Here is an 18,556-nt window from a genome sequence, read left to right as displayed (position 1 = left end):
AGGCCTTTGAAATTGCATCTCCTACCCAAGCTAAGACAAGGATATTGAACCCTATAGGTAGGTCACCCCTATAGTAGTGCACTGTGCATATATATAGTATGTATATAACTATATATTATTTTACCCATTCAACTTTCATGCAAGAAATAATAGAAGATTTTTAATATTTATGAAAGATGAAAATGATATGCGATTATGATGTGTTTCATTAAGGTTAAGGGGATGTGAAATAATAACGGCTCTACCACATATTCAAATTAAAAAAACGAAAACATTAAAAAAAATAATAATAAATTATCTTATTTATCTTAACACACACACACACACACACACACACACACACACACACACACACACACACACATATATATATATATATATATATATAAGCCATAAAAGAATCAAAGATGGAAAGTGTGAAAGTGGGAATAAAGTAAAATAAACGTATACGTCATAGTAGAAAAACAGGATGAAAATGACTTCACTACTAATTAGAAAAATGATATTAAAACCTGGAAAATTGAATGTGATAAAATACAACATCAATAAATAAATAATTAAATAATTAATTAAAAGGGTTACAGAAATAGACCTTTTGCATTGCCAACCGGCAAGAGATTTTACCATAATAATATAATAAAAATTGTTATTCTGAGAAAGATTCTTTTGCTTCTGTTCAAAGTGTTCATAAATTATAAAACATGTTATGATGTCAACTCCCATGCACACAAAATGACAAACATGAAAGTTTTTGTAAAGTCGGTACGTAGTTGTTTAATCCTTCGAATATTTGTCTTCATTTAAGTTTCTCTCTCTGTCCCCATCTTGAATACTCCTCCAAGAGGCACCTATAAAAATTGTGTTCACACAACTCAATAGTCAAATTTGGGTGTCTTGTAGCCAATTCCTAATCCTTGAAAAATGATTCCTCATTGGGACCTACACTTTAGTGAGAAATTATTCAATAGATATATTATAAAATATATAAATTATTAACTATTTTTACATTAAAATAAGGTGAAAACTCAGGTGCATTCGACTTCACGTAAAGTTAATAGTTGAGAGTTGTTAGATGAAAATTTAGTTAAATCAGTCAAATTATCTAACGGCTCTCAGTTATCAACTTCACGTAAAGTCGACTGTACCTGAGTTTTCACTTTTAAATAATTATTTAAAAAAATAAATTTAATTACACGTTTATATAAAATACTTTATCGTATGATCTTAATGGCTAATGACAAATGGCTCAAATTCTTTGTAAGATGCCCGAGAAAGTAAAATGTTGGACAATTGGGATGGCGATCCACAAATAAGACAATTTTAGAGAATTATCAAATATGACACTAAGTGTCTTATTATATATCTTTTACCATGGCATGAATTATCCTTCGTTTTATTATATATGTTTATAGTACTTCTCTTGGTTTGTAATTTTTCAACATATTTACCTTGTTCTCCTCAAATTTATTGTCGGTATATATTACGTGTATGGAAACAAACTTAGCTTCGAGCGTTTCAAATCCAGTCCTATATATTATTTGAACATGGCAAGTTCTCCAATGGAAAGAATAACATAATGCATCTTGATGGACTTTGGGCCATTATATAATTTAGAGAGAATTAATTATATATTTTAAAAATTTTAGAAATTAAAAATTATTTTTAAAAAATAAAAAGTGAATGAAGGAAGTAGACATTGTTAGTGAAAAACAAAATTGTTTTTTTTTTTACTCAAAATTATTTTCCGTATTAGTGAAATTATTTAAAAGAATGCATTAACTGCATTTAAAATTTCATAAAACTTTATACTACTTGTATTTTTATTAGCAAATACCATACTAGCAAAATTCTCTCCCTATTTGTCTCATTTTGTCTATTTTATTTGTGCCAAATAAATTAACTAGCATATAGTATATATATGTGCACAAAAAATAAAACCTATATATGTATATGTATACATTATTATTATTATTATTTCATTTTTTAAAAACTTGTTTTGCTATCCTGCAGTTCTGTTGTGAAGCTCTAGGAATTAAGGATCAATGGCGAGTTGCTGATTGGATTTTGCTAGCTAGGGGAGTGAAATTTGCCACGGTTTTAGCGCCTCACAAATATATTTATACCATTATGCATGTCAGAAGAAATATAAAATTTCTATAGCTAAATCTCAACCACCGTATCAATATTAGTGTCTAATTAGCTAGGTAGCTGAAGGTATAAACGTTATATGTCTAATTAAAAACTTCAGAAATAATCACTTTAAAATTGAATAGATCTAAATTATTCTAATAGGCTCTAACTCAAAAGGTGAGACATGATGCTTACCTACACTTATTATAAATATTATAGAGATCTTACTATTATTGAAAAAAATATAAGATTTACAATAATAATAAATTTGAATTAAAAAGTTAATTCATGATAATGAGAAATTCACAAATTTTCATAGACTATGAGAAATATATGTTTTTATTTGTGTCTTCATCACTTGATGAAATGGCACTGATTATATTAAACATGTAAAAAAAAGAGTTAGAAACAACACAATTCATTACATTATATTGGTGTCTAGTGGTGATAATTGTTATAAAAACACATTTTCCGCCCTCCAAAAGCATGTATTCAAGTTTGTATAACTATATGTTTAAGAATTAGCTTATTAATAGCTTCATTATTATCCATATCATTCTGTTGGAGATATAAATAGATATATATTTTCTTTTATTAATTTAAGTTTTTAAAAGACTGTAATTTATATTTGTTTAAAAGATTTTTTTAAAAAAAGATTTTTTTTCTTAAAAAAGATATTTTTTATATAATAAATAAACAAAAAAGTACTTTTATATTGTTATACCCAATCATAATAATTTATTACAAAAAATAAATTAAAACAAAATTAGACATAAAATAATAAACATCATAAAATTCATCTTTATATTTTACCTCCTACTTTTGTTTACCTGTATCCTTGCTTAGCTGAGATGTTTTTTATTTTTTTATTTTCTTTTTTTTAGGAAAAATCATAGCTAGCATTCATGAAATGATCAACGAGACATGAGAAGCATATAGTAGAAATACTTCTGCCCTTACATATCATTACCAATGTCCTCGTATATATATATATATAAATTAAGACATACTGATGACATGAACATTTCGAGGTAGTAGATAATAATATATATTGGATTCTTTTGTAACACTTAGGGATTTGGAGCACAGGTAGTATATTTTTAAGTGTAGTAGGAACTACCTAATAAGACCTTTGTTTTTCCCAACTATAATGAAAATTGAAAAACATAAGCAAAAGTCCTTGTAGTGTTACTAGGACAAAATTTTGAATTGATGAATATACCAAAAGTTCTTTGTTTACAAGCTAAGCTAAGTCCAAGCACTTAATTGAATGAGAGTTATATATCTTCTGTCATAGACCAACATATATATTATCAGATCATCAATAGTATAATTTTCTATTGGAGCTTTTATTAGGGATATACCATTAATGAGTTTAGGGTTTATGATTATATATATATATATATTATGACTAATCAATTTTCTATATCATAAAATCATTTTTTTTAATTTAAATTAATAAAAAAATATAAATAATTATATTTCTAATACATTTTTTACACAAAATTTCTATTTTGAATTTGTGCGAATTTTTGCATAATTTTTTTTTTAATTTATCTTATACATACTAAATTATTTTTCATTTAATCAAGATCAAACTTTAGACATTTCAGTCATAGAAAATATGATACTATATCATAAAATCACTTTATCCAAATTAAAAGTTTAAGCTGATAAAAAAATCACATAAATTATTATATCTCAAATACAAAGAATAAAAAAATGTATTAATTCAGTTTACAAAATAATGGAAATTGGTATATTTTTTTTTTCAGTTATAGGGCAACACTAGTTATAATTAACAAATTAAAACTAAAGTATACTCTATTAAGAAAAAATAATAGCAGATTAAAAGGAATTGGATAGCACTGATCAAAATGCAGTGATTCTAATAATGGAATGAACATGCTAAGAAAGTAACAAGGAAAGTGATGTGTTTGTTGTGTGCTATATACATAGAGGGGAGCCAAGAGTCCTAGTTACACGGTCATAAAATTAGATTAATTCATTAGTTCACTTAAATAAGTATTGATTGTTCGAAAAATTTTTTTTGTATGCAGTAATTCATCGACAAACAATAACTTTTAAATAAAATTTTAATGCATGACGGATTAGTTATTGTCTTAACATGTAGAAAATACCGAGAAAAACTAAAAAAACAGTTACACAATAGTCATGGTCAAAATATATATATAAGCCTGCCAATAATAATATTACTACATACTACGATTGCAACTTATTAAGATTAATTAGTTTCAATTATTAATGTTAACGACTAATAAAAGAAAAGATCAGAAGTAGGAGCTGTCAGTAACAGAGGTCAACTGATTGTTATCACGGAGAGATTATATGGGCATCAAGAAGGATGGAATGAAATTCTTAGAGAGAGAAGCTAAGAGAGGTGTGATAGAAAAATTGGAAAAAGTAAAAAGAGATAAAAAGAAATCACATGATTGTGAATAATCCAAGATAGGGGTCATGTGTGTACATGTTTAATTATTTGATCTCATCTCATGGTGAAATTTAGTTGCCATAATTCAAATGTTTTTAAAATAATGATTTGTCCGACCATGGTCTTCTCTTCACACATGTATGTAAAATATTTATATTAATTAATTAATTAATAGTGTGTGAGAATATTTGATTGAGAATGCCATTTCAACATTCAATTTTTCCATTCATTATTATTCCAATAAGTCCCACTTGATGCTAATAATGCATCTCCCACCTTCGTTCTTCACTTCATTCATTCATTCTCTTTGTCTCTCTCTCTTCTCTCTCTTTCGAAACAAGTACTAGGGTTTCCACTTTAATATTCCATCATCATCATCATCATCATCATTAACACTACTTGATGGTATATGCTTCTTCATGAATATATAGCATAGTCAACATCTATCTTCATCTGCTCTTAAATGAGGGAGATTGACTTTTTTTCTTAGATCTTTTTCAAAGAACAAGATAGATCGATCAAGAGTTGGAAGAAGCTATAATAAGGAGTTGAACTAAATAAGGTAGTTATCATCATCAAGCTACTTCTTCCATTCTCTATTCAATTATTTAACTTCTTTCTTTTTCTTTTTTTCTTTCTTCAGGAATAACCATTTCTATTTGGTTCTATTTCCAAGTCTTGATTTCAATTTCCTGGCCTTTTGTTTTTTTAGATTTCATAAAGCTTTGAGTTTCTCTCCAAATTTAATTTCAGAAACATCATCTACTTAATTTATACATGTTACCCTATATATCCCCTTTAAAAGATAATGAAAGAAAGACAAGAAGCATGTTTCATTGAGAGAAAGATTTGAAACTATACACATAATAATAATAATTATAGAGAGGTATCTTATAGGTAGTGATGCACTCTGTTGTATATAGTTTATACACTTTACAACTTTCAAACTATAGGTTATAATATGTGGAATTCCAAGACCTAGGAACATGCATATACACTTGTACAAACAGTTATAATTACTAGTAACAATAAATTTATGGTACAAATGTTAAATAGGGACATATAGTCCTTCTATGTGTGTATCTATGTCTGCAAAATCACCACAACTAATTAAATTGCATTGATCTTTTCCCACACACACACACACGTAATAATATAATGCCATATATATATCTTGGCCCTTAATTTCACAGGAAGAATTGAAGTTGAAAGGAATCATTTAATATAATGGGTGAGAGAATTATTGAAGGCAAAGAAGGGTCTTGCTCTCTAATTACTAGTCCTAATAATGGGAGTAGAAAACGTTCATTCATAGACTTGAATGAAGAAGCTGGTGATCATGAGAACAGAAGCAATAACAATGATAATGAGATATGTTCATCTTCATGGCAAGAAGGGAATTTGAGTAGCAGCAACAACAACAACAACACCACATCATCAAGCGAAGAAGAAGAAGAAGAAGATGAAGGAGGGAATAATAATAAGAATAATAAAGGAAGAACAACAAGTATGGTTAGACAATATGTGAGGTCAAAGATGCCAAGGCTTCGTTGGACTCCTGATCTCCATCTTGCTTTTGTTCAAGCTGTTAATCGCCTTGGTGGACAAGAAAGTAAGTATCTAATCACACTACCATTTCAAATTCATATCCTTATATATATTGGGATTTCATAGACATACTTTTTTTTTTTTTTTCAGAATAAATGAACAAAATTACACATAAAAGAGTTTGCCGTGGACAAAAGTACGCACCAAAGTTTGTAAATATAAAATTACACCTAAAATATATTGATTTCAAAGGATAAAAGTACACCCCAAATCTTACAAATTTACTAACGACATGATAATGTTGTCCATCGAAAACAATTTTTTGGATGTACTTTGATGTTTACAATCTTATATTTATACTATTTTTGTCTATTCCAAATTTTTTCATATGTACTTTTATCTATTTACTTTTTTTTAAACTTATCCAAATATTTGAATTGGCAATAATGGATTCAGGAGCAACACCAAAGTTGGTTCTTCAGTTGATGAATGTGAGAGGTCTTAGCATTGCACATGTAAAGAGTCATTTGCAGGCAAGTTCGTATATATATATATACTTAATTTTATTCGGTTGTTTAGATATATAATTATTCATATATTTTTTTATTAAATTAAACTTTTGAAACAAGTGATTTATTCGATTTTTGAAGAAATTAAAAAAATGAGACTTTTACATCAAGAACATGGTAAATATATAATTATTTATATATTTTCTCTTGTCAATTTAAGATTTTAGAGCAAGTGATTTTATGATAAAAAGTCTCGTTATATCTACTAAAGTTTTTTGAATCTTTTCTTCAATAATAACGTATTGATCTATCCTTGTATTTAACTAATTATTTTGAAATTCAGATGTATCGAAGTAAGAAGCTTGATGAGTCTGGTCAAGGTAAAAATTTTAGAATTTTCATTACTATTGAAGTTTTAGTAATTTACATCACATATAAATTCACAATATCATGCATTATATTATTTCAGTTTTATCCCAAAGTAGGGCAATGCAACAAGGAAGGCATCAAATTTTGGAGATGTATCAAAGATTAAATGTACAAGCACACTTTGGGGTTGATAACATTATTAACAGGAGTAGTAGTTATGTACCATCATCATCTCTCCTCATTAAACAACAACCATATAACATTAAACTTCATCATCATGCCTCTTCAAGGTATCACTTATATTACTAGTAAAAGTTTTATTATCATAAGCGTGTATAAAAGGATTTTATATTATATTATTATCTAATGATCTAATTACATAGTAATACATGTTTATTAAAATTCTTTTAACTATTCTCTTTAATTTGCAGATTTCACCCAACTGGGATTTTCAATAGTCACATGATGACAAGATCAAGTTCATTGGAGGACAAAGATTCAAGGTTATATGAAGCAAGCTCACATCTATTTGATGTAAGGGATGCAATAATAAGAAGAAATAATAGTAGTAATAGTAATGGAGCTTTTAGGTCTTGCCAAATACTTGAACAAGTGAAGTGGCCTCCTCCTCCTCCTCCTAGAGGAACCTTAAAGGATAAGAATGATAATGGATCACAAGAAAGTGAGAAACATGAAACTTTAGTAGGCATTTCAATGGATGACAATACTAGATTTGGTGCACAACCTTCATCACAACAATGGAGCACTACTACCTTGGCTGATTATCAATGTCATCATCATCAAAGAAGTTCTTGCAGTGTTGCCTTCCCTGCTGGCCATCATGCCAAGTTAGATACTCAGGTAATAATAATAACACTAGCTACTACATTTTATACCTCTAATTTCTTACTTGCAAATTGGAATTTATTTGATTTATTTATTTTTACTAGATTTTGTTAAGGTAGTTGTTAAGATTTTTGTTGCAAGTTTTTTCATTGAATAACAAAGAAATCTATCTTAATTATATATAACAATCAGTATATTTTAGTACATAGTATTTTTTAGGTTTTGTTAACATGTAAAAAACATTAACCACTGTATATTATTTTATAAAAAAAAATTAAAAATAATAAAAAAATCAGTTTAAAATATTTTAAAATTATTTTTTTACATTCTTTAATTATTATTCATTTTATTTTGTATTTATTAATTATTACTAAAATAATTGAATAATATTAAAAATAATAAATATGTAATTATAACTATTTAAGTTAAATAAAATAATTTTAAATTACTTTCTTATTACCTCTCTAATATTATCAAATTTCATAATAATGTCCTCCATGGTTCATTATAGTAAAGTCAATTGTTTTTACTTAATTACTATTTAAATTCTTGATTTTCTTTTTACTGTTGATGATGTTGTAAATTCTTACTTATGTTATTCATTAATTAATTAGTGGTGTAGGATATTTAGCATTTGGAAAATATTTTATTTAATTTTTTTATTTCCTTTTCGAGGTTATTGCAGGTACATGATCTAAAAAACCAAATGTATGATGATGAGAAGAAAGGGTCGTCATCATCAAGTTTCCTAGAGCTTAAGCTAAGCCAAGACTCATTAGAAAACCCACAAAGTGAACAAGAAATCGATACTAAACTTTCTCTTTCGTTGTTCTCTTCATCATCAAATAATTCAAGTGATTACAAACACAAAGAGAAGAAAACCCAGGTTGAGCGTTTATGTTTACAACAAAATTTCACACAAAGGAGTCTATTGGGCTGAGTACTTATTAGGATCTGACCATGTCAAATACAAGAACCATACACATGAATGAGTAGATCTTTTAAGTACTTGTCTCATCATAAGTCATAACAAACCACATAGAACAGAAAATATTATTTTTTGTAATCCGAATTTTTGGTATCAATTAAGTTGACTTCTTTTATGTTCTATCCATCATAAAAAACCATATTAAATTTATGTAAAAAATGAGTTACTAAATTAATTATATTCGTATAAAATATATATATAAAAATATAAAATATACATTAATATATATATATAATAATTAATTTGATGGATTTTTTTTATGAACATATAATTTTTTGAATGTGAAATTCAATAAATTTAGAATTTGTAACACCTCCAATAATAACAATACAATATACTAAAAATATTGACATCTATGATGCTGCCTAAATGAAAAAGGCTTCTTATTGCATTATTAATGAGAGAAAGTATAAATGTAATAATGGTGGTGCTGCATTTTAGATGCATGTTAACAATAAGATTTGATGAGTCCCAGAACAACTGAATAAGTAAATGTCATGAAAAATAATTAAAAAATAGGACTAATAAAAAACGTATTAAAATATAGACATTTTATTATGCTACTTAAATGAAAAGGCTCTTGCATTATTAATTAGAGAAAGTATATATGTAATGGTGGTGTTGCATTTTAGATATATGTTCACAATAAGATTTAATGAGTCTCAGAACAACTAAATAAGAAAATGCCGCGAAAAATAATTAAAAAATAGGACTAATAATAATAAACTTCAAAATATCAAAATGTACATTATGTTAAAAAAAATTTTAAAAAATAATAATTCAAAAGATTTTTATTTTTTTAATATTTTTATTTTAAAAAATCTTATATACATACAAAAAATCAGTTATTAAATTAATTATTATATATTTATGTATAAATATTTAAATTATTTAATTAATTTTTAATATATATTTATATTTTAATATGTATTATATATAAATAGTTATTTTTTTTATGTACGTTTAATATAATTCTTTATTTTTACTTGAAAAAAATTGTCAAACATACTAAAATGTAAAAACATGCACGGTATATATAATAATAATAGATGTTAGATTAGCAGCTTCCAAAGTTTTAATTTGACCTTATTAATAACTTTGAAACCTAAAAGGTTGGATTGTCGGATTAAGGAAGTAATTAAGTATAGTTCATCATTAAGTAAGCTTGCTGATGTGGAAGTTTTTTTTCCCGATAATTCTGCTGATGTGGAAGTTAGTTAGAAGAGTTAGTTGTTAGCAGTGAAAGCAGTTAGTTAGAAGTGGTTACAAGTTTGTTATTCAGTTAGGCTAGTTCAGTGTTAGCTCATGCGTATAAGTAGGAGGAATGATTCATGCATTGTACAAGTTGAGATTCATCATTATTCAGATTCTTGAGAAATCAGTATTCTTCTTTTTCTCTCTCTCTCTCTCTCTCTCTATCTCTGTTTTCTGGTCTCTGTTCTTGACTTCACTATTAAGTTACTCCCTAATTCTCCTGTGATCACAATTTCTTCATGAATATATAGGCTTTATAAAAACGAAATAACAATTACATAATAGGAAACTAAACAAGATAACATGTATTTGTGGCCAAGCTAAGGGATAGTTATAGTATCTTAACCCTATTTTATAATAAACTATAGAGGTATATATAGAATACAAATATTAGAATCATTTTTTTTTTGAAACAAAGGAAGCTCAACACTGTAACGTGGAGCAAACAAGTTAAACAACAAACTACATGGAAAAACATAACATTTTAGTCTAAGTCAACAATGCCATCAACAACCCGCAGAATCACTAGCAGTCCATTCATTGTAACTCTGGATTGTGCTCTTTATTACGAAGTCAACACCTGTTTCTTTATCATTAAAGATCCTAGCATTTCGTTCCACCCAAATATTCCAAATCACTGCGAAGAACCCAGTCAGCCACCTCTTCTGGTCTTGTTTTCGCTGATGCCAACCAGTCCAACTCTCAAACAGTTCTCTAATGGTACCAGGAATAACCCAATCTTCACCAAAGGACCGCAACCAACTGCACCACACCTGCCATGTAAGGTCACAGAGAAGAAATAGATGCTTGACCGATTCTACCTCCTTCTTACAGAGTACACAGATATTATCAGTTGGCAAAATAACGCCTAGCCGACTCAATCTCTCCTTGGTATTAACTCTACCAACAAGCACAAACCATCCAAAAAGCTCAATTCTCGGAGGTACCACTCCTCTCCAGACTGCACTTGTAAAACTGTAACTCGTTACCTCCGCTGACAAAGTCTCCGATTGTAGGACCTTCACGACAGAGTTGGTAGAGAATATCCCTTTACAATCAAACTTCCAAACTAGATGATCCTCTTGCCCATCTGCCAATGTCACCGTCCTTAACCTCTCATGAAGCTGGTTGACAAGCTCCAACTCCCATTGGAACAACTCCCTTCTCCACTGAAAATTCCATATCCACTCGAGTCCATCCCAAAAACCACAATCCCCTATTACATACCCTTGTTGGTTTGAAATAGAAAAGAGTCTTGGAAAAGTCCGTTTTAGGGGCTCACCTTGCAGCCAGTTATCTTCCCAAAACAGGGTGCTCCTCCCATTCCCTACCTCCCTTGCCAGGCCAGTGAGCAGTTTGTCTTTTAGCCGCTGCTCCTTTATGTTCAAATGACAAATGTCTTTCCATGGCCCTCCTCTACTTGGCAACTGCTGATTTGTTAGCATTTCATCAGAGTTCAGGTTGTTACACGAGCATACAATCTTTTTCCACAATGGACATTCCTCCTTTGAAAACTGCCACCACCATTTGAATAAGAGGGCTGTGTTTCGAAGCATTGCATCCCCAACCCCCAAGCCCCCATCCTTTTTCGGTGCCTGGACCAACTCCCACTTAACTAACGGGATACCATCATTCCCATCCCCCTTAGACCACAAAAATCTCCTTTGTAACACAATAAGTTTATCCGCAACCGCCTTGGGCATCCTGTACAAACTAAGGTAATATATTGGTAGGCTATTCAACACTGATTTGATGAGCACCAGCTTACCCGCTTTGTTCAGGACCTTCGCTTTCCACAGGCTAAGTTTCTCTTCCACCTTATCTATTATCGGTTTCCAAGTTTTCACCATGCGCGGATTCGCACCCAATGGGACGCCGAGGTACCTCACTGGTAAAACCGCTTCATTGCACCCCAGCATACCACACGCCTGATCTACCCATTCCTGATCACAATTCACTGATATCAGATTTGACTTATCAAAATTAATGCTGAGCCCCGACATCAACTCGAAACACCGCAGCAGTCTCTTATAATTCACGATTGTGTCTGTGACTGGTGGACAAAACAGTATCGTATCATCTGCAAATTGTAAGTGTGACAATTCGATATGCTCTCCTCCGACCAGTAGCGGAGCAATGCGTCCATTCCTAACTGCTTCTCCCAACATTCGATGCAACACCTCGACCACTAGCACAAATAAGAAAGGAGAAAGAGGATCCCCTTGTCTAAGGCCGCGCTCCATGTGAAACGGCTTGGAAGGTGACCCATTTATCAGAACTGACATAGTGGCAGTACTAACACACTCCTTCACCCAAGTCCTCCAGCGCTGTCCAAACCCCATTTTCTGTAATACTATATCCACAAAACTCCATCGAACTCTATCATAAGCTTTATGAAAATCCAGTTTGATGATTGCTGCTTTTTTTCTCCGCGCCTTCAGCCAATGTACTGTCTCACAGGCGATGAGAGCACCATCATGAATTTTTCTGCCTTTGACAAACGCAGTCTGAGTCTCCCCCACCAATCCTGGCATAACTAATCTCATTCTTCTGACCAGGATCTTCGAAATCACTTTATACACACAACCCACCAAACTGATCGGTCGAAGATCCTTGATCTCCTTCGCACCTACAAATTTTGGGGCCAGGGCCACCCATGTGGTATTCACCTCCGTTGGTATCTTTGAACTGTGGAAGAATTCCATCACCTCTGCAGTGAACTCAGGACCAATTTCTTCCCAGCATTTCTTAATGAAGTTCATATTGTACCCGTCACTCCCTGGTGCTTTAGACGAATCACAATCCCAAACCGCCTCCCTGATCTCCTCTACCGTCGGTAAAACCTCCAAAGCTTCTGCCTCAGCTCTGCCAACTTGCTTTAGCAGCCCATCTCGAACCCCAATCTGTGGAGCATCCTCCTGGCGATACAACTCCTTGTAGAATCCCCTTATTGCATGCTTTATTCTTGTCTGATTCCTCACAAGTCGTCCATGAATCATCAGGGCATCAATCCTGTTATTCCGCCTTCTAGCCGAGGCAATGTTGTGGAAATACCGGGTATTCCTATCCATATCCCTAGCATGCTTAGACCGAGACATCTGCTTCCAATGGATTTCCTTCCTTATGTACCACTTTTCACAAAACCTCACCAACGCCTTCCGTCTGGCCTCTGTTGTACCATCATAAATCCCATTACTAACCTGGTCGTCCAACTTTCTGATCTCATCCTCAAACTTTTGCAGTCTGTTATCCATATCGCTAAAGTTTTCCTTGTGCCATTTTCTCAAAGGTATCGTCAATTCCTTCAGCTTACCAATAAACGGACCACCTCTCAAATTTTGCCATTCATTCTTTACTGTCCTTAGAAAACCCTCATGGGTAAACCAGGAATCCAGACTCCTGAACAGTCTAGGGCCCCCGCTTGCTCTTGTAGTCTCCATAATCAACGGGCAATGATCTGACAATCCCCGTGGACCACCTTTCAGTCTAATGTCAGGAAACTCCTCCACCCATTCAATAGTAACCAACACCCTATCAATTTTGCTACAAGATTGACCCCTGAACCATGTGAATTTCCTATCATTAAGGGGTAGATCCACCAGTTCCATGTCTTGAACCCAACTCTTAAACTCTTCCGCAGTTACCGACAAACTCGTCGCCCCTTTGCGATCCTCAACTTGCAAGATCTCATTAAAGTCCCCCAACAAACAGAATGGAACCTGGCACAAGCCTGCAACATAACTCAACTCCTCCCACACCACCCTCTTTTCCTCCCTTCCATGTGCCCCATACACCAAGCAAACAGCACATTGAAAATTATTCTTTGTTAATAAACCTTCAATGCACACCCACCTCTCACCTTTATGACAGCTACTTCTCTTAAACATCATGTCATCCCACATCAACAAAAGCCCCCCGGCTGTCCCATCAGACTCCACAAACTCCCAACCCACAGAACTAGTACCCCAAATCCTAGCAACATCATACTTCGAAATAACCTCCCTTTTTGTTTCAAGCAAGCCTAACATGTTCACATTATATTTTTTCTTCAACGTTTTTACCATACTCAACTTTCCGTCTCCCCTCAACCCCCTAACATTCCAACAGCTCACAATCATTTAATCAAAGTATTACTCACCTTACATTTATTCTTAGGCCGACTCCTCCTTGCCTTTTCTTTCCTTTTTGCCAGCTTTCGCTTCTCCGCTATTTTTTCATTCTGAGCCTGCAAAATGCTCATAATATCCACATCCTCATCGTACAACACCGCACCAGATTCCACCGCCAATGCCCATGTTTCTTGATTTTCCTTGACCTGTGCTTCCTTGGAAATTCTATCTTCAGCTCCTCTTATGGTCCGCCCTCCACCTGTTTCAGAATCAGCTTCAACCTCTAATGTGTCTTCAACCTCAGCCAGCGCTTGCATGCCCTCCCCTCCTCTTCGGTTTGCCCCCAAGAGCGTCTCCTTCTCGCCCAGCCGGTCCAGGTGCAGCCGTTCGGCCCCGTCAGCAGCATCGTCCATGTCCACGAGATCCCCTTCTACCTCCCTTATCCCCTGTACCCTGCCTCCCGTACCCCATCGCAACCCCTCCCTCGTTTCCAGCTCGCAGCCACCATCCACACCCCCTCTCATAACCTGCACCGAACCCAGATCCAGAGTCGCAGCGTCCAGAGAGCCGGCGAGAACCAACCCCGCGCCGTCAGAAGAGCCGGCCTGTAACTGGCATAGCGGGAGCGGCCTGGCCTCGCCATCTTCCACCCTCTCGCCTACCCGGTCAGACGCCACTAACGCCACAGGAGGTTCAAGGTTCGTCGCCGCCAACACAGCAGGGGAGACAATCTGAACTTGGTTCCCCTCTGCCCGACCCGCCTCTTCCCGGGTTAGGTTTTCAGCAACCCGGTCCAACCCTTGCCCACCAAAGTCAGGCCCACCCTCATTCTCCCACCCGAACCGCACACTCTCCAAGCCCCTTAGCCCTATCCCAATCTGATTTGTTTTTGGGCTTAATTGTGCTAGGCCCAGCTCACTCTCATTTCTACATGAATCAACCCGGTAATATGGTGCTTGGCCCAGATTTAAAGGCCCACTTTGTATATTAGAATAGCCAAAATCCCTTTCTATCCCTGCACCAAAATCCTCTGTAACCGTTCTGTCAGAGTCCACCTCTTCACAACCATATCCCTTCATAACCGCCTGATCAAGATTCTGGGTGTGGCTCACCGAATCTGTTGCATATGCTTGATGTTTGAAATTCGAAAACTCAACGTTCACATCATTGAATATCACCTCTGGAATTACTATTCTGTCCTCTCCACACTCACCTCCCTGAGCATTCCCGATTATCAGGTCCGCCGCCGGATCCCACTGCACCTTTGCCATCTTCATACTGTGAACACAAGAACCGGCCACGTCGTGCCCCTCCTGGACCCGCCCTTCCTCCTCCACGATCGCCATTACATCATTCCCCAATCCCACCTCTTTCACAATTATCGTAAATTCATTTTTCCCAACGGCAAGTTGTACCCAGTCGCTAATCGTATCAAACTCCTCTGTTTCAACTTCAATCCTACCCACCCGGAAGGAAGCCCCTTCTCCTGTTTGAATAGGACAATGGAGAACATTGCCCCACAAACCTCCTATTGCTGTAAATGTTTCTGGTGACCAGACATGCAGCGGCACTCCATGACACTCCAACCACACCTTGCGAGACACACAGCGTTCTGTCTCTTCCCAACGCCTGACCCGATGGAGGACTTGCAACAGAGTATCCATCTTAAACTTATAAGCCTCATCAGCATATTCCACAGTTTCAAAAGTTACTAAGACTTTAGTCTCTCCGATCTCCCGAACAGCCTCCACATGATGCAGATTTGCTTGGATAACTCTCTTCAACGAACAAAGGTCTATAGGTTTCAGTGTGCTTCCTACTAAGCTCCGGACCAACCAGTTCATATTGTCCACTACAATGGGAACTTCCACCCTTTTCGAACACCCTTTGCCCTGCTTGAGTAGCGTTCGGCCAGCTCCACTTGGGTCTCCTAACCCAGGATTGATCACCGGCTCCTTAGCAGTAAGCATGTGCTCCGGCTCCGTCACCAGCACTCGCGGAGCCCCGTTATCATCACCAGCAGTCTCTGACTTTCTTTCCAGGTCTCGTCCAGGATCCACATTCACCCGTCGGTTCCCCACCTGAAAATTCCTTCGAAACTTGGCTTCTCCCACATACACAGTTTTCCGGCGTAGCCTGAATTGGTTCATTTCTGCAATCGCCTTCAGAGCACCACCTTTTGTCGTGTATCGAACAAATGCAAAGATGTATACCCTTCCATTTTTCTGTTTTCTGCTGATATATATATCATTGATCCTTCCCGTCCAACAAAACAACTGATATAGTTCCCTCCGAGAGATATCTTCAGGCAGATTATCCAAAAAAACAGTAAAAGAATCCTTTTCCAAGCGATGATATTCCTCACGATTCCAAATCCGGGGATCCTTCGGTCGTGAATCTAATCCCCGGAACCCAGTCCCCCTTGTAATTCCCCCCCGCCCCTCCATTCCTCAGTACANGCCATGGCGACGGCCATCATCACCACCTCCATTTTCACCGCAAGAAAATATGACCATAGATATAATTGAGAGAGAAATGAGGAACATGCCAAACAAATACAAGAGCCTTAAGCCTGAAGCTACTTTGACCTCTTCAGCATGATCATGACCGCCTTGTAAGCTAAGGAAGTGATTTCCCATATTTTGTTATACCCAAAACCACTCCTCCAAATTCTCTATTTATAGTCTTCATGAGTTATCATAAACAAAAGAAAAATTTTAATAGAAAAGTAAACATTTTCTATTTATTTAATAAAATAAAGATAGAAATTACTCTTGAAAACATTTGGGAAAAAAAAAGAAGTAGAAATGAGAGTCAAACTTAGAACTCTACACTCAAATAAAACTGCGAAAGATTAATCACTAAATTATAGGAATCAATTGCTCCTAGAAAAGTTAACAATTGCTCGTAATATAATGTTTACTATATTTAAAAGTAGGCATAATTACACAAAGATTATGTTACGAGAGCGGTCATACATCCAAATTTTTTTATAATTAAATTTAATTAAGTTAGTCTAAATAATAAAAATCAGTTTTATTAGTGAAGCGTAAATACATATTTTAACTACCTAATATTTTTCTTCTCTTCTTTCTTCATTTTTTACTTCTTTGTGTTTCTCCTCTTTTTTTTTTCGTATTCCTCTTCTTTTTTCTTTGTGTTTTTCTTTTTTCTTCTTCGTCTTCGTTTTATTCCTCTTAAAAGAGTAAATCAAAAAGAATTTTGAGAAAATAAAATAAAAAAAATAAAGAAAAAAAAGATAAAAAAAGAAGACAAAACGAAAAATAAGGAGAAAAAATTCAAGTGAAACAAAACCAAATGAATCGAAATTTTTTAAGGAATAAAAAATTTGGTCAATACTTAACAGCATCAAGTGAACCTCAGTTAATTCACAAATGAACCAAACTTAGTTTAGATTTGAACAAAAACTAACTAAGCAACCACACATGAACAAGTTTAGCAAATTCAAGTGAAATGAAACCAAATGAACCTAAATTAAACTAAGAAATGAACTGAATTTTCTTAAAGAATAAAAAATTTGGTCAATACTTAACTACAACATCAAGTGAACCTTAGTTAATTCACAAATGAACCGAAATTAGTTCAGATTTGAACAAAAATTAACTAAACAATCACACATGAGCAAGTTCAGCAAATTCAAGCAAAACGAAACCAAATGAACCTAAATTAAACTAAGAAATGAACCGAAATTTCTTAAGGAATAAAAAACTTGGTCAATACTTAATAGCAGCATCAAGTGAACTTCAGTTAATTCACAAATCAACTGAAATTAGTTCAGATTTGAATAAGTATTAAAAAATTCAATCATCAACAAAAATATATCGAATTTATTTCTAAATCCAAATAAACCTCAAATAAATTAAGAAATGAATCGAAATTATTTAATAATGATACCAGAAAAAATCAGAACCAATAAAAATGTTAGCAAAATATTGGTGTTGTTAGTAATGACAATAACGAAAGAAAAAGATAACGAAAAAGAGAAAGAAGAAGATGCAGCATTAAGAAAGAAGAAGATGGCAATGACAGCAGTGAAACATGCGCTTTTGAATTTAAAATACTTGGTTGAACTTGGTTAAGATTATGAATTAGATGTAAAATTTTATTATTATATTTATTATTTAATCGGATATAGTTTGCTAATTTGGTTAAACGGAAACTTGATGCAATTAACAAATGCTAAGTAAACTTTGTCCAGTTCTCCTAATCAATATAATATAAACTTATCAATATTATGTGGATTATTTTTATGTATATATTTATACTCCTTATCTTACAATAACAAAAATTTAAAAAAATATGGATAGATATTATTTTATAACTTTGGTCA

The 18,556-nt window shown here is 33.6% G+C and overlaps 1 protein-coding gene across 2 annotated transcripts; it reads left to right on the top strand.

The window, feature by feature from the left end:
- Positions 4,835–8,962, top strand: LOC107612165 (two-component response regulator ORR24). Of its 2 annotated transcripts, none has more exons than XM_016313982.2 (7): positions 4,835–5,144; positions 5,784–6,194; positions 6,587–6,663; positions 6,983–7,019; positions 7,109–7,298; positions 7,440–7,869; positions 8,540–8,962. In XM_016313982.2, the coding sequence occupies exons 2-7, from the start codon at positions 5,810–5,812 to the stop codon at positions 8,792–8,794; spliced, it is 1,374 nt and encodes a 457-aa protein (XP_016169468.2). In that variant the 5' UTR covers positions 4,835–5,144; positions 5,784–5,809; the 3' UTR covers positions 8,795–8,962. The 2 variants fall into 2 exon arrangements, with proteins under 2 accessions (XP_016169468.2, XP_020964558.1); XM_021108899.1 differs by having other exon boundaries at positions 5,776–6,194.

This window comes from Arachis ipaensis, chromosome B08, assembly GCF_000816755.2.
Source record: "Arachis ipaensis cultivar K30076 chromosome B08, Araip1.1, whole genome shotgun sequence".
Lineage (NCBI taxonomy): Eukaryota > Viridiplantae > Streptophyta > Magnoliopsida > Fabales > Fabaceae > Arachis > Arachis ipaensis.
The sequence above is the reverse complement of the archived record's forward strand: the minus strand, read 5'-3'. Positions and strand labels throughout refer to the sequence as shown.

Bases quoted from the DNA above. Each gene is read 5' to 3' on its own strand.
- LOC107612165 (XM_016313982.2), top strand. From the start codon at position 5,810: ATGGGTGAGAGAATTATTGAAGGCAAAGAAGGGTCTTGCTCTCTAATT. The intron at 6,664-6,982 runs GCAAGTTCGTAT...TTTGAAATTCAG, and splicing joins ATGTAAAGAGTCATTTGCAG to ATGTATCGAAGTAAGAAGCT. The intron at 7,870-8,539 runs GTAATAATAATA...AGGTTATTGCAG, and splicing joins ATGCCAAGTTAGATACTCAG to GTACATGATCTAAAAAACCA.